The following is a 25,394-nucleotide window of genomic DNA, read 5'->3' on the forward strand; positions in this document are numbered from 1 at the left end:
TGACGAACATATCAAGACTGTTTCAAGTACAGCTTTTTTCCATTTCCATTTACTCTTTCTTGAACTACACTGTTGGTTAAGGGCTTGTAAGTAAGCATTTCATGGTAAGGTCTACATTTGTTGTATTTGGCACGTGACAAAGTTTGATTTGATCTCACAGAAACGTTAGATAGCTACTGAATGACTAAAAGCCTAAGTCATTCCTTTACTCTTCGTTATCAAAACATTTATCCAGTTTTGTTCCAAATGAGGTGCACTGAGGCTAGCTGGCTAGTTAACATTAGCTAGCTAGCTATAACATTAGGCTACAGTACTTTTTGGGTATAGCAAACAAAGCTAGCTAACTCAACATGGATTGTAGTGGTACTATCAAGCCCTGTTATGGCTGAATCAATCACAAAGTTACACTGTACTGAACAACACCGCCTCACGTAAAAAGAGAGCTCATATTGCTAGCTAGCTACAGACAGCAAAACCACTTACTCGTTTGGCATTTGCTCTCCTAGTCCAGCTGGACAAGGCTGCCACCCCCAGTTGATCATGGAGGTTCTGAAGAACATCTCCAGCACCCCTCTATCCATATGCGTGTCAAATCCTTGATGGTCTGTCACACACACGAGCCATGAAGTCTGCACTGACTCTCTCCAGTAAGAACTGTCCGCGATCTAATTTGTTGCAGCACAGACATTCTTCTGTCGGCATGGCTGGACAGTAACCGCTTAGGCACCACCAGTCAGAGTCTGACCGAGGCTTCCCATCGCTGCTTGCTGGTCATGTAATTGTTATTGTTGGTGCCTCAACTCCTATTCACTGTATTTGGGCTCAAATGAATAGGGCTGTGTGCCCCTATGTAAAATAACATCAAAAACAGTTTCGCCGTCCAGCTCTTCTTGGAAAGACGAATCATCAGAAGCAGCCATTGTAATTATTCAGTAATCTCGAATAGGCAGTGTACGGTAACACCACCCCCGTTTTGAAAAGCCTGCCTTCCAGTGCGGGAACACAATTCGACAAGGAAGTAGGACTCCCGTCAGGCTGTACTCTTTACAAAGCCGGGGGAAATTAGTCCTGCTAGATATCCTGCTATGTCGAGGCAGATAGGAACATTGTTGAGACAAGTCCAATGGCTCTATTGAACAAGGACAACCATTTCTACTCGCAGCTAGCGTGACTGTGCAATCAGAGAAACACAAAGGCCACAATAATTGCTACAAAATATGACTCTGTTAATTTTTAGATCGGAAAGCAGGCCTCTCGGCGCAAAAAACATTATGTCTGAAACACCCCCTATGTAGGGAGACTGGAAAAACAACCCAAATAGTGTCTAGAGGAAGTTTCTCTTAAATATCACACTACTCAACCATCAAAGGGAAACAAAACACATAATTCATTCAACAACATCATTTCCATGTCTTTCTCACATGTAAACACACACTCACTCGCTCTCCCTTACCCTGTTGGTCTGTGCAGGTGGGCAGTCATCGAGGCGCACCCCAAAAGTTACCCCAGCAGTGCTCTTCTTCTCAAAGGGTTTCCTCATGATGCCGGGGATGCCCCTCCTCCAGGCAGCCTTATCCCGTGGAGGACTGGATTCATCTGACAGAACACACACAAAGCAGCCATCTGAGTGATAATCCACACTACAGATACACACTCAAACCACACTAGCTGCTGGAAGGTCAACAGCTGCTTGTGCAGACAGTCAAAGATAAACATTTTCAATAACATACTGTATTTCCACATGTAATCCAACCATATTTATTGTCTCCTGTTCTCGTGTGATGGGCAACTTTACTGTGTAGTATAGCTAGAAACTTCATCATGCCCTGCTTTTCAGCAGTGTGTAAAGGACACAGCATGTCTACCTGTGGTGAATGTAATCCCTTGCTTTAAAGCTGAGATCCATGAAAGGTGAAACAGGTCACTGGTTACCCCAGGCACATTACTTATTGTTTTAGTTTTGTTTACTAAATGAAGCTGAGCAGCACGGCGTCTGTGGGGGGGTCTGTGTTCGTTGTTTCCAGTAACTTCTTTGTTGTTGTAATAATGACCTTACCTCTCTCTCCTGTTTTGGGTGAGTGGGGGCTCTGGCCCTTGCCCTCTCCCTTCACCCCCAGGAGGGTGTGTCTGATACTGAGGGACTGCCGGGAGGTTTTGGGGGAGGGCTCAGTCTTGCTGCTGGGGGCACTGGATCAAACACAAAAAAGGYCATATTATAGTACATTAAATTATACTATATGTGACTTTAAGGACTTGTGCATAAAAGTTGGTGTAAAATGATGTTGCATTGTGGGTCAAATAAAGATGGTGTGTGTGTGTTGCTGCATACCTCATCATGGTGTTGTACTCTCTGATCTTTCTGCTGATCAGGTCCTGGCTGGTTATACCAGCATTCTGAAACATAACATGGACAACAAACAATCAGTTTTAACATAACTGGAACACAAGCTAAGGACAAACAGAATTAACAATTTTGGAAATGAAAAATCATGGATGTTAACCCAAACTTTTTTTAATGGCTGAGAAGTAACCTCACATAACCCTTGGACTACCAGCACATTCAGATTTCTCAAGTATATGTTGTCTTATCAAATATATATATATATTTTTTTATAGTTCTAAGTGAATAGGATTTAGCAGTTAACCACACTGAATCCTGTTTGAGCTATTTAGGAAGTCATGGGTTCTCCCCATTAATGAAAGACTCTGTGGGAGACTGAGACCACAGACAAAGACCGAAGGCTAACTGAGAAGGGGCAAACAGCTGAACAAGCAAGCACACTGTTAGCTCATTTCACAGCCAACAGACAAGTTAACATTAAGCCAAGGAAAAAAACACACTCTTGTTAGGGTCCAGCAGGAGATGTTTTGTGTTTTCTGTATCCTAGTGATCCTACATACAGTAAGCATGAGAAATCAAATGTTAAAATGGTTTGATATTATAAATAGGCTGTAGTAGTGATTCTACCTGCAAAACAGGACAGTGAGTGTCTTATTTGTGGGGTAAACACCAAACGCAACCGAGACAAACATCATTACCATAAACCCAAGGAGAGGAATGTTGAACAAACGGGAGTCTCTCAGCCCAAAAGCTATTGCTTCCACTAGTGACCAAGGACAGTGAGAATGACTAGTGTAAATGAAATAGAAGATGTGTAGCCTGAGCCCCGACGCAGGCTAGGCTATTCACAAGCTTCAAAATAGCACACCGGCATTTGACACATCTGCCTTGCAGTTAAGGCAGGACCTGCCAAAAATGTGGGTAGTAAAATTCTAGCTACTGTATGCAAGTCCCTTTGGATAAAAACATGGGCTTAGCAAAGAATAATCAAATGTGGGATAGACCTATTACTATCAAAATCAAATCAACGTTTATTAGTTGTGTACAGTTTTGCAGATGATATCGCAGGCACAGCGAAATGCTAATAATCACATGATGAGCTTAGTAACAGAGTACTGCAGTGTTGCCAGGCAGAACCCACCTCATCATCCAGATTACTATTCTCCTGGATGACTCGGATCCATGACAGCATGTCATCCCTGCCCTCAGCCTGGAACAGATACTCGCAGTCTGACGTGGTCAGACGCAGCACGTTCTTCCGTTTCGTGTCGCTGTAGGAGATGTCAATCAGGCAGGCCTTGACACTGATTGGCTGTGGGTCGTCGTCGGACTGGGAGTGGGAGGAGGCGTGGGAGACGCCGTCCTTCTTGTCCTTGTAAAGCGTGAGGCCGTGGCCTCGCAGCACGGCGTACATCTGCTTCCACGACCTCGAACCCCCACGCTAGAGAAAGAAAGAAAAGAAACGGAGGGAGAGAGAGAGCGAAATGTTGAGTTAAGGCCCTGCATGAAGATGTAAAGAGTTAGCACAGTGTGGGTGGGTGTGCGTGATAACCTTTTCACACGGTTGTGGATATTTTTGTTTCACACGGTCCTTTCCAGCAACTATGGTGGATACATAACCAGACCAGCGAAGTAGAGCTCCATGTGATTTGGCAGTTGGACAAGGGTAGAAGTGTGTAAATATACCTTGCTCTTCTCAGTGTTGATCTGCCTGAAGTTGAGCCAGCCTTCTTTAGAAGAGTCACTGAATACATCTGAAGAGGAGTCCCTTCTGGACCCAGAGTCATCAGATGACTTGTGTCCATCCAGAGCCTACACACACACACACACAAGTAATCAGCAGGAAGAGAGCCTGTGGTCTTAAAGAAAATAGCTCAAATCCCCAGGGAGTCCTTTTCTACTGCTATTTGGGGAGCATCAAAGTCTGTCTGACTAGTGTAGCAAAATCACATAGACAGGTGAGTTCATTATGGCTGAAGAAATCAAGATGATTCAGGCAAAGCCAGGAAACCATACAACACATCCTGTCAATGTGATTAGGAAACCTTTCAAAAGCACAGGGAAAGTACTGTTTTCAAACCAGTTGTGTAAAAGTAGCAGCTTGTCCCACCGTTAGGCACTCTGATAAGGGATAGATATTACCGGCTTTTTGCCCACCTATGTTAAGTAGCCATTATACTGGCTGTATAAACACAGCCAACATGGCTTAGTTAAACCTTTATAGAGCTGTTATAACCCATTTAAAGTTGTTATAAAGATAATCAACATGTTGTGGTTAATAAACCCTGTATTGAGCGGTTTCCTCACCTTCTTCAGGCCTCTCAGACTGGGCATGTGTTTACTGTTTGACCGGCTGGAGACAGAGGAGAAGGGAGACAAATAACTGATATTAGGAGGATGAACCAAAAACATTGGAGAACAGTATTGTCAGAAAATGAGACCAAATTCCACATCTCCAAATGTAAAAAAGGACTCACCCTCTGCCTTCCTCTCTGTAGTTATCCAGACCCTCGTCGCAGGATTTGGACCGCTCTTGTTTGGTCTCGGCATCAGACTCCAGAATAGCATTTYTGAGAGACTCTTGAGACCGGGACATAAACACAACGACAGTGTTTTTTACAGCGTGTAGACAGAGTGATGTGTCATAGCTGAGTGTTATTAGTGAGGGTCAGTTGTGGTGTTCTCTGAGGTAGTTTTAGGGCTCAATATCACAGGGCAGAATTGTGTTAATATCAAATGCAGAGCCAATTTTACTCTGAAGTGATTTAGCACTGATGGAGGAGACATCCTAGCTGCTTTCAAACCTGTATAAAGAACTGGGTCAATGTCATGCTTCCTCAGAAAACTCCAGCACTGAGTTCTGTCACATCTATTATGTGGCACAGCTATTATGTGACAGAAACATCAAGACAGTAACAACGCAATGGAAGCGGCTGAAATGCCACTGTAGTATTCCCTATATAGCGCACTACTTTCGACCAGGGCCTATGGGGATTGGGGATCTGGTCAACAGTAGTGCACTGTATACATAATAGAGTGTTTCAGATGCCACCAATGACTAAAACAACAATGGCATTGACAACACAGCAACTGACAGAACTGTATCTGCACCTTAACCATGACAACCAGGAGCCCCGACCCCAGGGTGCCTCTTACCTTGGTCATGTGACAGCTGTCGGCGCATGAGAGGGTACGGGGAGGAGCTTGGGCTAGGGGGGACTGTAGTTATGGCTGGAGCGACAGATATCACGGCGGAAGCAGGAATGGACGTGGCCTCATGGTCAACACTAGGGCTAGCCGGCTCATCTGCAACAACACAAGCTTAGGTATTACATGATGGATAAATATATGTTATGAAGCACTTCATCAGTCATCATGTTCCTCCATCTCACCATCACCATGATCTTCCTCATCATCGTAATGGATAAAATATACCTAAACTTCTGATTATGGTGCAACAAATTTGTTTAAAATAATAATTCAGCTTCCTGAGATACTCCAGTTACGTAACATCAGCAAGTAGACCACTGCAGCATTATGAAGATTCCCAAAGACACTTATGGCACTAGAACAACACGGCTCCTAGGAATGAGAACGTCTCCCTCCCTTTCTGACATGGCCTGTTTTTGAAAAGAAAAGTGTGAAAGTTGTTAACTGCTGAGTAGAGCAGCATTTCCAACGCCGCCCAACCCTGGCCCGCCGAGCCCAAAACAGCTCAGAGTGCAAAGCTGCTCTCTGCCTGCAGCCGTGGGGCTTGTGGAGCTAAATTTAAAAGCCACTGCCCTAGTTCCTTCCAACATCCCAGGCTGCGCCCATCTCTCATCTCAACCAGGGCCAAGGAGAAGGAGTGTGAAGGAACACCGCCAATGTAGCCCCATAGGCATCCATCACCAATATAAGCCTATCCCATAGGCAGATTCACCCTCGATGTGGACACAAACACACCGTCAAATCTTTAGATCTAATATTCACCCAGTACAGCTATACAACATGGGCCAAATGTACAACAACCCCATTAATGCCGCCTACTTCAAAGAGCTGCCGTTATACAAGCTACAAAAAGATACCACCAACCACCCAACTTTTTCAGACGCAAAATAACTGCATACAAGAAACTGGACTTCTTCTAGGTTACACACCGCCCCCTTCCCCCGTCTGTGCAACTCAACACACCGTCTGGTTCCTCCAGCGTCAGGTAGCGGCGTTCACACTCCTGGCAGGCCCTGCACCAGCCCCCTTTGTCCAGCCAAGCCCAGGGCCCCAGCCCCATGGCCAGCCCGTCCACCAGCAGCATGCTTCCCAGGGAGGGATTACCAGTCCTGGGGGATGACCCTCACCACACCTAGCCTGGCCATAATTGGACTGGCACAGGACCGGAGCTCCTCACTCAGATGCAAACAACATGCCAGCTTCTCTGGTAGTGCTGGACCCAATCCACAAGTCCTGAAGTTGCTTGCGAAGTTCAAAAGGTGAAACTTTGGAAGATAAATCCTCAACGTGGGATCGTATTTGAAAACTCTCAAAACGATTAACTGGAACTAAAATTTCTAAAATATTAAAAACTAAAAACTAAGCAGGCGATGGATGATCTTATTCCAGTAACAGTCATTTTTTAGATTCCAATAAAACCCAGACATTGACACGTATCAGCTGTTAGATCCAAGAGGGTAAGAAAAGAATGTGACCTGGACCAGAGCTAAAGAAAGCTAAAGACGACTAGTGACCAACCGGCTCTGCCACTCTCTGCCACTATCGGGTGGGCCATGGGAATGGGATCTGACCTCACATGACAAGAGCTGAGAGCCCCTACCGTACAGACAGTGGCCTGCCTGCCTGACCTTTCAAACGGGTCATTGATGGGAGCCTGAGGGGCTGGTCAGGCCTGGTCAATCAGTCCTCTGTTCTCTGGATCACATCATGGGCACCAGGCCCAGAGTGGTGGTGCTGTGGCTGCTCCATCACCCTCCCTCCTAACTGTAACTGTCTGCTTTGTCTGCACCTGGCTTGGCCCTGCCTGCCTGATTCACTACCAGCAGTGGTGGTATGGACGGACCATGACAGGCAGACATGTAACTGCTACATGCTAGATGACACAGAAATATATTTCTAACTGGTTAAATAAAGACCATCATCATCATGGGAGATAATGTAAGTAAGGCAGTCTGGTATCAAGATGTCGGTGCGGTGGGCGGTGCGCGTCTATTGGCAATTCCAGCTCGACTTTGCTTTATGACTATTTTTGTGTTAAATTATTACTTTGTTTGCTTAGAATGTTCGTGCAATAATTTCCTACGACCGACAAACACTTATAAATCATGAATCGGAAGCTACACACTCAGCCTCAGTCTGGAATAGTACATTGGCTCCTGGCCGAGATGACCTAAGGCAATGCCAGCAAAGAAGAAAGGAAAGGGGCACTCAAAGCTGGCTTGAAAAGACAGGCTACACAGCCTCCTCTTCCTAGTATGGAAAATAAACTTTGTGAACTCAGAGCAAGGCTTCAATCGCAGAGGTTCATCAGGAAATGCTGTGTCTTGTTTTTCCTCAAAAGTGGCTTACGGACAACACACTCGACTCTACAATTCAACCAGAAGGCTTTTCCATATTCCAAAAGGGTCGAACGGTGGCTTCTGGTAAGATTTGGGGGGAGCGTAGTGTACAGTAGTTGAAAACATTGTGAGCTCCTGTTCACCTGACCAGGAGGTGCTAAAATGACGACCCCACTATATGCCTATATATAAGGGAATTCATGTGTGTTATCATCACAGCTGTGTACACACACTGCCACAAGCAAACAACGGAGGCACTTAGCAAACTTTACAAGATCATTAGCCAGCAAGAAACCTCTTACCCGGAAGCAATCACGGGTGACTTTAACCAAGCCCATCTAAAACATATTTTTAAAAAAATGTACATCAAACATTTTAGAACACCTACTCATTCAAGGGTTTTTGTTTATTTTTAGTATTTTATAATAGTGAAGACATCACAACTATGAAATAACACATGGAATCATGTAGTAACCAAAAAAGTGTTAAACAAATGAACATACATTTTAGATTTTAGATTCTTCAAATACGTTTACCTTGACAGCTTTGCACACTCTTTGCATTCTCTCAACCAGCTTCACCTGGAATGCTTTTCCAATAGTCTTGAAGGAGTTCCCACATATGCTGAGCACTTGTTGGCTGCTTTTTCTTCACTCTGCGGTCCAACTCATCCCAAACCATCTCAATTTGGTTGAGGTCGAGAGATTGTGGAGGCCATGTCATCTGATAGGGCACTCCATCACTCTTCTTCTTGGTAAAATAGCCCTTACACAGCCTGGAGGTGTGTTGGGTCATTGTCCTGGTGAAAAACAAATGATAGTCCCACTAAGACCAAACCAGATGGGATGGCGTATTGCTGCAGAATGCAGTGGTAGCCATGCTGGTGAACCTTGAATTCTAAATAAATCACAGACAGTGTCACCAGCAAAGCACCCTCACACCATAACACCTCGTACACCTCATGCTTTATGATGGGAAATACACATGCAGAGATCATCCGTTCAAATCTCCAATTTGGACTCAGACCAAAGGACAAATTTCCACCGGTCTAATGTCCATTGCTCGTGTTTTAGCCCAAGCAAGTCTCTTCTTCTTATTGGTGTCCTTTAGTAGTTGATTCGATCCAGCAATTCGACCATGAAAGCCTGATACACAGAGTCTCCTCTGAACAGTTGATGTTGAGATGTGTCTGTTAATTGAACTCTGTGAAGCATTTATTTGGGCTGCAGATTCTGAGGCTGGTAACTCTACTGGAATTATCCTCTGAGGCAGCGGTAACTGGGTCTTCCATTCCTGTTGAGGTTCTCATGAGAGCCAGTTTGGTCATAGCGTTTGATGGTTTTTGCAACTGCACTTGAAGAAACTTTCAAAGTTCTTTAAAACGTCCTTATTGACTGACCTTCATGTCTTAAAAGTAATGATGGACTGTCCTTTCTCTTTGCTTATTTGAGCTGTTCTTGCCATAATATGGACTTGGTCCTTTACCAAATTTTCTGTATACCCCCACTACCTTGACACAACACAAGTGATTGGCTCGAAGGCATTCAATTTTCTACTTTTAAACTCGGACAAACAGAGATGCTAGTTGTAGGTCCCAAGAAACAAAGAGATCTTCCGTTGAATCTGACAATTAATCTTGATGGTTGTACAGTCGTCTCAAATAAAACTATGAAGGACCTCGGCGTTACTCTGGACCCYGATCTCTCTTTTGACAAACATATCAAGACTGTTTCAATGACAGCATTTTTCCATCTACGAAACATTGCAAAAACTTTTCTTTCCAAAAATGATGCAGAAAAATTCATCCATGCTTTTGTCACTTCTAGATTAGACTACTGCAATGCTCTACTTTCCGGCTACCTGGATAAAGCACTAAATAAAATTTCAGTTAGTGCTAAATGCAGCTGCTAGAATCTTGACTAGAACCAAAAACGTTGATCATATTACTCCAGTGCTAGCCTCTCTACATTGGCTTCCTGTTAAGGCAAGGGCTAATGTCAAGGTTTTACAGCTAATCTACAAAGCATTACACATGGGCTTGTTCCTACCTATCTTTCCGATTTGGCCCTGCCGTACATACCTACACGTATGCTACGGTCACAAGACGCAGGTCTCCTTACTGTCCCTAGAATTTCTAAGCAAACAGCTGGAGGCAGGGTTTTCTCCTATAGAGCTCCATTTTTATGGAATGGTCTGCCTATCCATGAGAGACGCAGACGCGGTCTCGACCTTTAAGTCTTTACTGAAGACTCATCTCTTCAGTAGGTCCTATGATTGAGTGTAGTCTGGCCCAGGAGTGTGAAGGTGAACGGAAAGGCACTGGAGCAACAAACCGCCCTTGCTGTCTCTGCCTGGTCGGTTCCCCTCTCTCCACTGGGATTCTCTGCCTCAAACCCTATTACGGGGGCTGAGTCACTGGCTTACTGGTCTTCTTCCATGCCGTCCCTAGAAGGGGTGCGTCACTTAAGTGGGTTGGAGTCACTAACGTGATCTTCCTGTCCGGGTTGGCGCCCCCCCAGGTTCGTGCCGTGGGGGAGATCTTCGTGGGCAAAACTCGGCCTGGTCTCAGGATAGTAAGTTGGTGGTTGAAGATATCCCTCTAGTGGTGTGGGGGCTGTGCTTTGGCAAAGTGGGTGGGGTTATATCCTACCTGGTTGGCCCTGTCCGGGGGTATCATTGGACGGGGCCACAGTGTCTCCCGACCCCTCCTGTCTCAGCCTCCAGTATTTATGCTGCAATAATGTGTGTCGGGGGGGCTCGGGTCAGTCTGTTATAACTGGAGTATTTCTCCTGTCTTATCCGGTGTCCTGTGTGAATTTAAGTATGCTCTCTCTAATTCTCTCTTTTTCTCTCTCTCTCTTCCTCTCGGAGGACATGAGCTCTAGGACCATGCCTCAGGACTACCTGGCCTGATGACTCCTTGCTGTCCCCAGTCCACCTGGTCGTGCTGCTGCTCCAGTTTCAACTGTTCTGCCTGCGGCTATGGAACTATTGCCTGTTCACCAGACGTGCTACCTTGTCCTAGACCTGCTGCTTTAAACTCTCTAGAGACAGCAGGTGCGGTAGAGATACTCTCAATGATCGGCTATGAAAAGCCAACTGACATTTACTCCTGAGGTGCTGACCTGTTGCACCCTCGACAACCACTGTGATTATTATTATCTGACCCTGCTGGTCATCTATGTACATTTGAACATCTTGGCCATGTTCTGTTATAATCTCCACCCGGCACAGCCAGAAGAGGACTGGCCACCCCTCAAAGCCTGATTCCTCTCTAGGTTTCTTCCTAGGTTCCGGCCTTTCTAGTGAGTTTTTCCTAGCCACCGTGCTTCTACACCTGCATTGCTTGCTGTTTGGGGTTTTAGGATGAGTTTCTGTACAGCACTTTCTGACATCAGCTGATGTAAGAAGGGCTTTATAAATACATTTGATTGATTGATTTGAAGGTGGAAAGAAATTGCACAAATTAACTTTTAAGAAGGAAGATGTTAATTTCAATGMATTCCAGGTGAGTACAGGGTGAATTGAGAAACCTGCCTATTTTCCTCGAAATTACGCAACGTCACTATTCCAAAGCTCTACGATATTAAAGAGAACAAGTTAATTAGCTAACATCTCTGAAAATATTTGCAATGTTGTTCTTGTTGACGAAATTCATGCCAATGTTGGTATTTTGAGCTATTGACCAATTGACTCCCATACACCTCATGAAGGAGCGCTATCCTTGTCCCAGAATGCAGCGCACGGTCCATTGACTACACATGGGAAACGTACACAATGGGCGTTAATACGATTCCAATGGAGTTTCCCCATCTCTCAAAAGTATCTCTGAACAACCTCTCATTGCAAGGTTGCCATAAAGTGTTTCTTTACATGACCTTTGTTAAACCTGTTAAGTGAATCTACTCAATACACAGTGACTGTTCCTGAGTGGCAGGGTTACAGTTTTGACTTAAATCTGCTTGAAAATCTAAGGCAAGACTTAAAAATGGTTGAAAAGAAAAATTCTGAATAGAACCATGGGCAAATATTGTACATCCAGGTGTGCAAAACTCTTAGAGACTTACCCAGAAAGACTCACAGCTGTGATCAATGTCAAAGGTGATTCTTACATGTACTGACTCAGGGGTGTGAATACTTATGTCAGGTACACTGGACCCACTCCAATTTGCCTACCGCTCCAAAAGATCCACAGAAGATGCTATTTCCATCGCTATTCACAAAGTCGTGACACATCTGGAAAAGAGGAACACCTATGTGAGAATGCTGTTCATGGACTACAGTTCCGAGTTCAACACTATTGTTCCCTCCAAGCTAGACACCAAGCTCAGAGCTTTGGGTCTGGGCACCACCCTCTGCAACTGGATCCTGGACTTCCTGACGGGCAGGCCACCGGTTGCGAGGATTGGCAACAACGCCTTCTCCACACTGACTCTTAACACAGGGTCCCCCCAGGGGTGTGTCCTCAGTCATCTGCTGTACTCCCCGTTCACCCACGACTGTGGCTTTGCACGACACCAACTCCACCAAGTTTATAGACCTGATAAGCAACAACGAGTCACCCTATAGGGAGGAGGTAAGTGAACTATGTCATGACAACCTCTCCCTCAATATCAGCAAAACAAAGGAGTTGATTGTTGAATACAGGAAGCAGAGAAGGGAACATGGCCCGATCCACATCAACGGGACTGCAGCATCCACATTAATGAGGCCTTGTCATGAACCAACACCACCACTCTTGTCAAGAGGGTGAAACAGCGTCTATACTTCCTAAGGCGGCTGAAGAAATTTCCAAATACTACCGCTGCGCCACCGAGAGCATCCTGACCGGTTGCACTACAGCCTGGTACGGCCCTCCTGCGGGTGGTGAAGACAGCTCAGTACATCACTGGGACCGTGCTCCCACCCATCCAGGACATCTACTTAAAACGGTGCCTGAGGAATGGCACGCAACATCGTCAAGAACCCCACACACGAGCTGGTCTCTCCCTTACCGTCGGGTAGACGGTATCGGAGCATGAGGTCTGATAGAAACTGTCTCTGAGCCTGTTGGTATCTACAAGCCATCAGACTGCTGAACACTTGAACTAACCACCTGCTAAGATTCTCCGCACCCTAGCACAAATGCACCCACTCATGCACACACCCACACCACAACTGCTGCTACCAGACTCTTAGTATACTGCTCAATTTATTCACTTGCCCCCCATCCCCAATACATATGTAAATATTGTACTATAAATTGTGCCTTCCTGTATTATACCATTGTTCCTGTTCCCAAGAAAGCTAAGGTAACTGAGCTAAACGACTACCGCCCCCGTAGCACTCACTTCCATCATCATGAAGTGCTTTGAGAGACTAGTCAAGGACCATATCACCTCCACCCTACGTGACACCCTAGACCCACTCCAATTTGCTTACCGACCCAATAGGTCCACAGACGCAATCGCAACCACACTGCCCTAACCCATCTGGACAAGAGGAATACCTATGTGAGAATGCTGTTCATCGACTACAGCTCAGCATTTAACACCATAGTACCCTCCAAACTCGTCATCAAGCTCGAGACCCTGGGTCTCGACCCCGCCCTGTGCAACTGGGTCCTGGACATCCTGACGGGCGGCCCCCAGGTGGTGAGGGTAGGTAACAACATCTCCACCCCGCTGATCCTCAACACTGGGGCCCCACAAGGGTGTGTTCTGAGCCCTCTCCTGTACTCCCTGTTCACCCACGACTGCGTGGCCATGCACGCCTCCAACTCAATCATCAAGTTTGCGGATGACACTACAGTGGTAGGCTTGATTACCAACAAYGACGAGACGGCCTACAGGGAGGAGGTGAGGGCCCTCGGAGTGTGGTGTCAGGAAAATAACCTCACACTCAACGTCAACAAAACAAAGGAGATGATTGTGGACTTCAGGAAACAGCAGAGGGAGCACCCCCCTATCCAGATCGACGGGACAGTAGTGGAGAAGGTGGAAAGTTTTAAGTTTTAACTTGTGTTTGCATGTCACATAATACTACTACTAATAATAATATTAGTCCAACCCCTTTCCTACGCACTTCTCAGTAGTTGGTATTCAGACTAGCCTTATGCAGGTGCGTAACGGGCTTTGCAGTCTTGGTTCCCTGAATAAAGTCCAAAACAATAGACCTACATACAGTCTTATCATGACTAGCACACACAGGCCTCACACTGCATTTGCACAGGCAGCCCAATTCTGATCTTTTGACCAATCAGATCTGCAAACGATCTGATGTGATTGGTCAAAAGACCAAATAGTGTAAAAAATATCAGTATTGGGCTGCCTGTGTAAACGCAGCTTCAGTAAAACAACAAGCCCTGGCATTAAGCATGACAGAGTTGATTTACAGTAAAAATCATGGTTGTATCTTATTTAAGAAACACTATTGCTAAATCTAGGGTAGAGGCTCAAGGCTACAACTGTTCCATTCCATCCAAATTGTACTGCTCACTAAAGGCATTGGTAAAACAATATTCTTAAGGCTACAACTGTTCAATCCCAAAATGCCTCAGATGTGTAAAGCTCAAATTAGATCATAAAAAAAAAAGTGGAAGTTACCCCCTTATACCACCCACTGGACAGTGTAGTCTCTTCTCATACGGGTTTGGCTCTAGGACAAAACTCTAGCTAACTTCTGTCCCATGGGCCATACTAAAAATGTACATGCCCAATCTCTGCTACTTCGCTGTGCCCCAATTCCATAGAACACACATCTGCAGAACGCATCTATGGGGATGATTCCGACCAGAGTTAAGCGTGCGTAAATGGAACGTGCAGTGAGCCCCAAAAGTATTGGGCCAGTGACAAAATGTTTTGTTTTGAGTCTACTCCATCACCATGAGGTTAAAGTACAGACTGTCAGCTTTAATTTGAGGGTATTTTCATCCATATCGGGTGAACCATTTAGAATTTACAGCACTTTGTGCATAGTCCCCCCCCATTTTAGTGGACCAAAAGTATCGGGACAGATTCACTTACATGTGTATTAAAGTCGTAAAAAGTCTAGTATTTGGTCCCATATTCCTAGCAAGCAATGACTACATTAAGTTACAGATGCCCAAATATCATACCCCCCCCCCCCCCCCCCMCMMAATGAGAAGCTCACGTTATTGTAATGGTGAGAGGTTAGCATGTCTTGGGGGTCTGATATTTGTGCATCTGTAACTTTCTCAATCAACATTATTCACAATTCATTCAGGATTATCTGTAATCCCGGTAGCATCCACATTGACGTAGTGTTTAGAAACATATTCTATTCTTATTTACAATACAAGTGACCAAAATGACACTATACATTATTTATCATTCATTTCTATTGTGCACAAAATAACCTGAAACACAACCAAAACAAACAGCAAATGCATCCAACAAATTTATAGTCACACAAGCTTAATGTCATTGCGTACAATGAATATGGGACCAAATACTTAAATTAACTACTTTATTATACATAAGTAAATTTGTCCCAATACTTCTGGTCCCCTAAAAAGAATATGTACAAAAAGTGTTGTGATTTCTAAACGATTTACACGATATGGATGAAAATACCCTCAAACTAAAGCTGACAGCCTGCCCTTTAACCTCATAGTTATTGTATAATTTAAAATCCAAAGTGCTGGAGTACAGAGCCAAAACAACAAATATATCATTGTCCCTTTTGGAGCTCACTGTAATTCCCTTCTTATGTACTTTTCTCTCTATGCGTATTCTGACCTTAAAATTAAGCATGAGAATAGCATGCTATTCACCCACTATTCCGTCGGGATCTACGAAATGAAGGTGTGGCGGAGGTGTCTACATGTACGCTGTATTCTGACCTTGACTTAATTCCTTCATAATGCAACCACCTTTACGCGTGAGGAAACCATAAAAATAAATTGTGTAAGATGGCACCGACAGATATGGCAGCTCTGCTTCAAGCTCCTAAGCAACTTCGTAGTATTTCGTTTTTATGTGTTTTTATATAATGCTGTTCATTGACCATAGTACTCTCCAAGCTCATCATTAAACTCAGGGCCCTGGGTCTGAACCCCGCCCTGTGCAACTGGGTCCTGGACTTCCTGACGGGCCGCCCCCAAGTGGTGAAGGTAGGAAACACCACTACTTTGCTGACCCTCAACACAGGGGCCCCACAAGGGTGCGTGCTCAGCCACCTCCTCTACTCCTCTGTTCACCCATGACTGGGTGGCCAAGCATGCCTCCAACTCAATCAAGTTTGAAGACGACACAACAGTAGTAAGCCTGATTACCAACAATGACGAGACAGCCTACAGGGAGGAGATGAGGGCCCTGGGAGAGTGGTGCCAGGAAAATAACCTCTCAACATCAACAAAAGGAGCTGATTGTGGACTTCAGGAAACAGCAGAGGGAGCACAACCCTATCCACATCGACGGTACCGCAGTGGAGGTACTGAGCATTACACCGAGGCCTGTACTCTGGAGCGGGATCAATTTGGAGGTGGAGGGTCCGTCATGGTCTGGGGCGGTGTCACAGCATCATCGGACTGAGCTTGTTGTCATTGCAGGCAATCTCAACACTGTGCGTTACTGGGAAGACATCCTCCTCCCTCATGTGGTACCCTTCCTGTAGACTCATCCTGACATGACCCTCCAGCATAACAATGCCACCAGCCATTCTGCTCGTTCTGTGCGTGATTTCCTGCAAGACGGGAATGTCAGTGTTCTACCATGGCCAGCAAAGAGTCCGGATCTCAATCCAATTGAGCACGTCTGGGACCTGTTGGATCGGAGGGTGAGGGCTAGGGCCATTCCGCCCAGAAATGCCTGAGAACTTGCAGGTGCCTTGGTGGAAGAGTGGGGGAACATCTCACAGCAAGAACTGGCAAATCTGGTGCAGTCCATGAGGAGATGCACTGCAGTACATAATGCAGCTGGTGGCCACACCAGATTCTGAATGTTACTTTTGATTTTGAACCCCCCCTTTGTTCAGGGACACATGATTCCATTTATGTTAGGCACATGTCTGTGGAACTGGTTCAGTTTGTGTCTCAGTTGTTGAATCTTTTTATTTTCATACAAATATTTACACGTGTTAAGTTTGCTGAAAATAAACGCAGTTGATAGTGGGAGGATGTTTCTTTTTTTGGTGAGTTTATATACTGTATTCTATTCTACTGTATTTTAGTCAATGTCACTGTATTTTAGTCAATGCCATCTAAAATTTATATATTTCTTAATTCTATAATTTTACTTTTAGATGTGAGCATTGTTGTGAATTGTTTTTAGATTCTACTGCACTGTTAGATAGTACTGCAATGTTGGAGCTCGGAACTTAAGCATTTGCTACACCCGCAAATAACATCTGCTAAATATGTTTGTGTGACCAATAAAATTTGATTTGAATAAGGTCGTGCGAAACTGCCGGTTCCAAGCGGGAACAAAATCACCTTTATTTTTCCCGATAAAAATATCAGCATTCTCGAGATCTAGGTATATGAGAAATCCTTTTGGAGAAGGGGATTGTAAATGCACATTGTTTTAGATGATTTTTCCTTATGAACCCTGGAGACAAACGTGAAACCAGTCATATGGAAGCAAACTGAAAATCGTATCAAAATGACATGTATGGTGGCCCCTTTTCCACAGTGAAGTAGGCAATAAATAGCTGTGCCGGTATCCAGAATTTTTATTGTGTTCCCTCATAATTTACGTGGATGAACTTTAGAGAGCCGAGCAGAGGTCTAAGCTGACCTTTTTTACAAGGAGTACATGTGCGCCTAAGTTGAAAAATGTAGGTGCACAAGGAAATTTAGGAGCACAATGCAAAATATTTGGAGGTATTAAAGCTAGGTCCCTTAATTTTTCAATGCGCACTGGTGTTCCTAAATAAACATTCGTACAGCAAAATATTTAGGCACATATGCGAGTAAAATGGTCGCACTGTAAAGCCCTGCCAAGCTATAGGATTCCGTAGGGCTGAAACTGCTGAGTTGATGTATGTAGTTTAGAATGTTTTAATTATATACCCAGGCTTTTCATCTTTTTATTTTACAATTTGCATCATGTTAAATATTAGCCACTATCGGGAGCCACCGTCATTAATATCTACATACATGTATAACTCACTTTTCTTCAAATTGTAGCTTACATTAAGCAACATTCCATTCACCTTTCTTTCCTCTGTCACGTCTATGTAGTTGTTCCTGAGGGTTGCTAGCATTAGTGGATCAGATTAGACTAACGTTGTGCAATAATTTGGTACATGTAGCCTATTTGAATCATTATGGAACTCAGACCACGTAGCAGGTTAAACCTGGAGCCTGGCGCATGGTTCACGATGACTGGACCGTTGTCATACAGCTCCATGATTAGTGAGGATTAGGGGAGATTTATAGGACCATTGTTCAAATCTTATTTTTAAAAATGTTCCACCTTCCAATATTTCATGGCTTGAACATGACAAATTTCAGGATGAATGAATCCAATCTTTTGGTCAGCAAGTGGGAGGTTTTTCAGCGGTTGAATTAAAGCTGCAATATGTAACTTTTCACAGAAATGTGTGTTATAGATCTGTCATTCTCATCGAAAGCAAGTCTACGAAGCGGTAGATCTATTCTATGCTTACCGTTCTTACCTTAGGTGTTTGCCTCTTTACTTTCGGTTTTGTGATTTCAAACAGCTCAAAATACATGATTTCTGGTTATGGAAAATATATTTCACAGCGATTTAGATGGTACAATGATTCTCTATACTATATTATACTAACTTGCTTGTTTTGTCACAAAGAAATTAGGCGAACTATTCGAATTTTAGCAACCAGGAAAAGGCAGAGGAAATGCATCCTTAAATGTATTCAGCGCACGCAAGGGAACCACGCCTGCAAAGCCCGTTACGCACCTGCACAAGATAAGTCTGAATACCAACTCCTGAGAAGTGCATAGGAAAGACTTGCGTAAGAAAGGGRTACACAAGTCGGAATCAGGCCTAATATTCTTCAGTGTCCTTCCAGAACACTAAGTGGATCAGCCAACAGGAGCGTTCTACCTTACTGATCAAAATGGCCCAGTAAAATATGTTTACGTAATTTTAGTTATGGTACATCCTGACCCAACTCTTCAATTAGGTAATAATAAATCCATGTCCTGGTTGTCCACATGATTGAAGAAAATAACTTGACTGATTCCTAAAACAAAATAACATGCATATTGCAGGTTGTGAGCTCGGTGTAAGGATAGGATAATCAGAAAAGGCTACATTTTTATCCGACTGTCCCTTTAAGGAAATGAAGTCTACTTCAGCTGTTTGTGCTGAGAGAAAAGCTTTTTCAGCAAAATGGAGATAAAAGGAAAATGCACAAACATGAAAAGTAATCCTTTTACTCTGACTTTAGTGGGAGTGACATTTAGAGAGCACTTCTTACGGGGAAACATGTTCCTATCACCATCAACATCATGGTTGACCATTATTCTACTCATAGGGATGGGGAACAGATACTTTTGGGGAAGATGAAATCCCGTGAAAAGCCTGAGTTCACACACACCCCAAAAAGAGTGTTTAACCCATAATTGTTGGGAGCATATTTAGAGTGTGACTTTAAAATTATTATTACAGAAGATGACATCCAACAAACTAATGGAGTAGTGTAATCTCTCACTCTCCCACATACCGTCCCACTCTAGTGCAGCTAAACTAAGCCAAACCACCAGTGACACTCCTGCCTGCCACCAAAGCTCCTTAACATACTACTGTACATCCAGCCAAGGAGATTGATTTGGTGGTAAACATCATGGATGTAATGAAAAACACTATAAAACCATGTTGCTAAATCTAACGATTTTCAGATTGCAAAAAAATGCTCTAGTCTGCTAATCTAGACTAGAACGACATCCCCTTCCTTCCTCCCCTTCCATGTTCCTTTCCCTCCCAATCTGTACATCGGGACCTACCCAGCAAACCGGGAACATTCCCAGAACATTAGCTAAGATTCCCATTAAGTTATAGTTAGTGTTTTACCTAACATTAGAATGAGAACATAAAAATAAATACAAATATTTCAAGAAATGTTTTAAATGAAATATCCTTGGAATGTTCTCCTAACATTCACTAAAATGTTGTGCACAACATCTGTAACAGCCACCACAGAAGATTCCCCAAAACAAGCATGGCCCTTGCAATGCCAGGATAGTGGGTTCGATTCCCAGGATCACCCATACGTAAAATGTACGCACGCTTGAAATTTGTGAGCGCAACGTTATGGGACAGTTCTTGCAACATCAGGCATATATAATGTTGTGCACGAGAACATTTGCCACAACCTAACGAATGTTCTGGGAACTTTCACACAACCATGGCACCTCATTCCCTATAAAAATGTTGAAGTACAGTAGTGCACCAAATAGAGAATGGGAAGCAATTTGGGATGCAACCGTGAAGTTAGTGCTCTGTTTCTTACCGATGAAGGGGATGGAGTCGAGGGACTCGTCCAGGTTGGAGGAGCAGGTCTGGTGCTTTTCCTGCTTCTCGCTCAGCCGCCGCATGTGCATCTCCCGCCGCGCATCGTTGGGCAGCCAGCACACCGCACCCGCTGCCGGTTCCGAGCCGTCGTCCTCGTTCACCGCCAGGATGTAGGAAGGGTGGCGTAGGGGACTGGGATTCTTCCCCGACCCAGGAGGCTTCTCCCTGAGCACCACACCCGACTCAGAGGCTGAGGGGCCACGCCCGTTCACTTGGGGCTCTGGTCGAGGGTGCTGGCAAGAGGTTTTGAAAATCCCAGGCCTCTGCGGTCTCTGATGGGGAGCGGAGAGGGAAGAGGACCTATGGCCAACCACCGCTGCCACCGGTCTCCATGGCACCTCCACTGGTGGCTGCATGGTCTCTGCCGGTCCCCTACTCTGGCTCACATGGTTCACACCTTTGACACCAGCTCTTTCATCAGTGTTGGATTGCTCCAAGCTGAGATTCTTCCCCAGATGAGAGGGTCTGTCTTGGGGCATGTTAGGGGCACTGTGAGGCTGGTGCTGCTCTGGTCCATTAGTGTGGAGGGCAGGGTTAGACATTGGCCCCACCCGGAGACTGTCCCTACCGTATCCTGCAGGAGGTCGATGATGGGCAGCCTGTTTGGAGAGGCTSTGCCTGCTTGGACATGTACCCTGGTCCACCCTGCTACCGTAGCCCCGTCTGTCCACCATGGGACGGCCCAGATCCGCAGGGTCCACATAGTCAGAGGAGCGGGCCCGGGACTTGTGGGTAAACTCATCCTGGGACACGCTACGAGGGGGCCAGTTCCTGGGGTGGACCCCCCGCTCCGCCACACTCATACGGTCCTGGGAAGAGCTGCGAGGGGGCATGTGGTGGAAAGGGGGCGGGGGTCCGTGGTAGGCGCGGTCGTGGGAGGTGCTCCTGCGTCGGAGGCCCTTGGGGTCGGGCCCCCAACCCCCTCGGGGGATGTAGTGGGAGGAGTTGAAGGTGTTCTGACTGGCGGCTCGCAGGCTGTCTAGTCTCTCCTGGATGGTACGGCTGCCGTATGCATGGATACCCTTGTTGTCGATGTACTCCCTGTACGTCTGGTACGTCCGCCAGTCGATGTTTTGGTGAGAGCCGGGGTTGGGGGAGTTTGAGTTGGGTGGGTAGTGGGGTGTTGGGGCGCCATAATTGAGGCGGCTCGCACCAGAGGGGTAGATGTCTGTTTTCCGTGGCAGGGGGTAGTGGGACACAGACCCAGGTCGCCCTCTGATGATGCCAGGGTCAGAGGGCCCTACCAGGCCGTACTCTACTCTATGAGCTGGTCCCATACGGCCCAGTTCTGGAGGAACTACCACAGTCCTCACGCTGTTGTTGCGCATGCATGCCACAGTCTGGGATTTGGAGTACGGGTGTGCAGGAGGAGGAGGGGACGGGGGCACGGGGATCTCTATGCGGTACCCCAGGTCGGGTGGTGATGCCCCCACAGGCCCCCGGCATGCTCCCTGTACCCCCACCGGAGAGGGGGTCTCTGTAGCCTGGGCCATCCCCGGGGGCTTACAGTCTACTCTGGGGTAACATATGGGGGGCGGTTCGGGGATGTGACGGGCAATTCCACTGTAGGCACTACGGCCTCGGAGGTACGCATCCTGGGAGTAGGCCTGGAGCGAGAAAGAAGAGAGAAAAGGGTCAGATACAACAACGGTGTCCTCTGGTTTCAATTCACTCCCTAACCATTCCCCTTGGCCCTACCCATTCCCCTTGGCCCTACCCMTTTAATATTTGCAGATTTGTAAACTACTCCACAATGTTTATATCTAGACTTGATCCTTCAGATCTGAAAACATCTCAGAGTTAGGGCAAATGGGAAAGCAGCAAAATAGGATGAGCACGTGTGTCATATTCAACATTGCATCTAAGGGATGGTAAAGAACTGTGGTAGTGAATGTTGAATAATGCTAGGTGCCGTGTGTGTGGTTAGGAAAGGCAGGCAGACAGGGAGCAGCATGTGTGAGAGTGTGGAGGCGTGTAGCAAGTCAGGAGAGTCACAAGCATTCATCTGCTCGCTCCATATTTAGATAGCTCGTTCTCTGGGTACTGTTCACTACACAACGAGAGCATGCTGTTCTGCCGCACTGTGCACACACCCACATAGAAGACTGGAAAAACATTCCAAGGTGGATTTAAGCAATGAACACTTGTGGGTTAAAGTAATGAACACCTGTATTGTACATACACAGGGTGGAAACGCAGCAAAAAAGCATGACACCCACTGTCAAAATAATTGGCAAAACGGTCTTGAGCAAATTATCCAATAATTTTTTCAAGGAACTTGATTTCTACTAATTTCTGTTATTATGTCAGATCAAACAGAAACAGTCCTATTCTGTCCAACCCTACTGAGTAGCCAGCCAGCGGGAAGAGCTAGTCAGGTGATCTGTGATTGAATGGAGTGGACAAGAAGCAACAGATGTGTTGGAAGAAAGAAGGAAAGAGAGACTGGCATGCAAGACCTAACAGTGACACACAGGGAGGTAGCCTATCTGTTTGGTTTACCCACCTTCTGGCTGACAGCACTGGCACTGTTAGAGCGAGGTCTGAGACTTACAGAAAAAGAGGGGGGCAGAGGAAGCCCAGCACCTACAACGGTCCTCGCCGCACTAAATCTAACCTCCGTTCTCATATTCCCAGACAGCTTAACGTTAGCTTAACGTTAGCTCAACGTTAGCTCAACACTCCAGCGGCACGCCAGCAGACCACGATCACACATGCATAGATTCCATAGTGGTAGATTCCATACGGCTGGCTGAGCAGCCTTCGTCCATTTGTCAAACGCCATTCCATATGCATTTCCTGTTTGCCTTGCAACTAGCAAGCGCACAAAAATAACACGTCACAATTGGTTGGACTTTAAACCCAACCYGGTGTCGTATTACGGTTCTTACGTAAAGCTATGCAAGCTTTTACTGTATCTACAATCAGTTCTATAAACGCTCGCCCCTCCCTTCAACAATAGCTAGAGCACTAGTGGAAAGTTCAGGGGCCAAGGCCTTTATCACTGGCTTCGTCCGAAATGGCACTCTATTCCCTATGTATTGCACCCCTTTTGACCAAAGCCATAGCACCYTATTTCCTATATAGTGATCTACTTTTGACCAAAACTACTGCACTATATAGGGAATAGGGTGCCATTAAAGACGTAGACAGGAATAGATGGCTTGCAGGATCAGAAAGGGGCGAGGCTCCAAGGTGCCAGCTCTGTCTGCTGCCTCATCTAACAGGTACTGCGGGCACGGTGAATCACTGCCTACCCGCCCGTAGCTAAGGGCTACATAGCAACAATTAGCCTACTAACATGGCAATCGAATGAATGACACTGCTAGCTAGCAAAGCATCTATGTAAGAACAGTACATTACATCAAAACGAAAACACGCATGACAAAGACAAAAGGAGACGGGGAAACACAACATCAACATGCAGAGTGATTGTTATCCTCCCTGCTGTTGCTCGCTTACCAGATCAGTGGTCTCCAGTGAAAAAGGCTGCCGTTACAGCAGCAGAGAAAGCGAGAGCAGTGAGAGGCGGCAACGATGGGAGAGAAGAAGAATAGGGAAAAGGCTAGCAAGCAGAGAAAATAACACGCATCATAAAAAAGGAGAGAACAGATCGCCACTGGAGAAAGAAGTGTTCGTCTGGAACGCCGACGCCAGGGCTCGAGTCGAAGCGCAAAAAATCCATCATAGCGGCGGCATCGAGAGAAAGAGGAAAAAGGGAGCCCACGTCGGCAGTGGCAGGACTGTCACATTAGCGATGCCACCTGCGTGAGCCAGTCTGTCCTGGGCGAGGTGTAGGGGTCAGGAGAAGAGGAAGCCTGCTGCCTTCCACAGCTCTGGGAGTTCTCCATCTCTCTGTTGCTCCCTCCATCTGACTGCAGMAGCCAGGTTACACCACTCAATGAATGAACTGCTGCCTCCACTCTCTGTCCCTGCCTCACTCTCGCTCCCTTTGGTATTGCTCACATGACAGGAGCGGTTGCTGTACTATACATTCAGCTCAGATGCTACTGCTGCCCCTCCCCTTCTGCTCCCTCTCTCTTGCTCTCCCTCCCTCTCCTCCTCGAGGCAGCATCAACCTGTTCACAACACAGAGGCAGTCAGCTGACTACAGCTGGTTTGATGATATATTGCTTCAGGACCTCCCTCATTCCTTCCCCGGCTCCCTCACTTAGAGACGCTCTCTCATGCTAAGCCAATGATGTTACTGCTGTCGACATGTAACGCTGTATGTAACTTGTTTCCAAGCAGCCTGTGTGTGTATGAGGGTCTCTCCTTCAGGCTATAATGTCAGTCACCCAGCGAGCCACGGTGCTAATCTTCCAGCTCCGGCTGACAGCCCCCGTCTTGACGGCTACACCAGGAGCTCCTTACGCTACCTGCTCGGCTAGCCCCTCCATACGCTCAGGTAGCCAAGCACCGTGGACCGGTGTCCGCTAGCTAGCGCAACAGATGTGCAACACAGTTAAGGAAAGGGGAGGAGGGAGAAGAGAAGAGAAGCGGGGGATGGGAAGAGGGAGAGGGCTGAGCCGATGGGAATGGAGAAAAGGAAAGAGGAGGGTAGCGGCGGAGAGGAAGCAAAGGGAATAGGGAGGTTTACAAGCTCTGCTTTTTTAGGATGACGCATACCAGCTTGAAGGCATCAGGCACTGAAGCGTTAACAGGCTTCCTGTGAAACATCTTAACAGGCCAGTTCACCCATTGTATGAACCAACACCCCCCCACTGTGTGAGTACTACTCGTTCTGTTACGTGTACATATTATGTTCATTACACAGAGAACTGAGTTTACCTTCCTACTGAACCTCAGCAGAGTGCATAGCAAGCACCTCTAGTTGCCAGTAGCCAGTGCGCATGAAAAGTTAATGATGAGAGTGGAGGCACAAGCAGGTTACTTTCTTAGAGGCAATGTAATTTAGGCTTCCTTCAACTGCATTCAAATCCCAGATACACAGGGAGACATGTAAGGCGGCAGGAAGCCTAGTGGTTGGAGCGTTGGGCCAGT

General features: G+C 46.0%; 1 protein-coding gene across 3 annotated transcripts in view; it reads right to left on the minus strand.

The window, feature by feature from the left end:
* The window catches only part of LOC111979474 (rho GTPase-activating protein 21), a 98,687-nt gene that overhangs the window by 25,370 nt on the left and 47,923 nt on the right, over positions 1 to 25,394 (minus strand). For 2 of the 3 annotated variants that reach the window (XM_024010048.2, XM_024010047.2), the window contains exons 8-16: positions 20,329 to 21,997; positions 5,498 to 5,647; positions 4,819 to 4,921; positions 4,649 to 4,694; positions 4,028 to 4,153; positions 3,483 to 3,782; positions 2,330 to 2,394; positions 2,057 to 2,187; positions 1,454 to 1,596 (exon numbers count right to left, since the gene is read on the minus strand). In XM_024010048.2, coding sequence (XP_023865816.1) covers positions 1,454 to 1,596; positions 2,057 to 2,187; positions 2,330 to 2,394; positions 3,483 to 3,782; positions 4,028 to 4,153; positions 4,649 to 4,694; positions 4,819 to 4,921; positions 5,498 to 5,647; positions 20,329 to 21,997 — 2,733 coding nt within the window. Of the gene's footprint in view, positions 1 to 1,453; positions 1,597 to 2,056; positions 2,188 to 2,329; positions 2,395 to 3,482; positions 3,783 to 4,027; positions 4,154 to 4,648; positions 4,695 to 4,818; positions 4,922 to 5,497; positions 5,648 to 20,328; positions 21,998 to 23,852; positions 24,520 to 25,394 lie in introns of those variants that run through there. The other variant, XM_024010049.2, reaches the window with a different exon arrangement.

Source organism: Salvelinus sp. IW2-2015, linkage group LG19 (genome assembly GCF_002910315.2).
Source record: "Salvelinus sp. IW2-2015 linkage group LG19, ASM291031v2, whole genome shotgun sequence".
NCBI classification, from domain to species: domain Eukaryota; kingdom Metazoa; phylum Chordata; class Actinopteri; order Salmoniformes; family Salmonidae; genus Salvelinus; species Salvelinus sp. IW2-2015.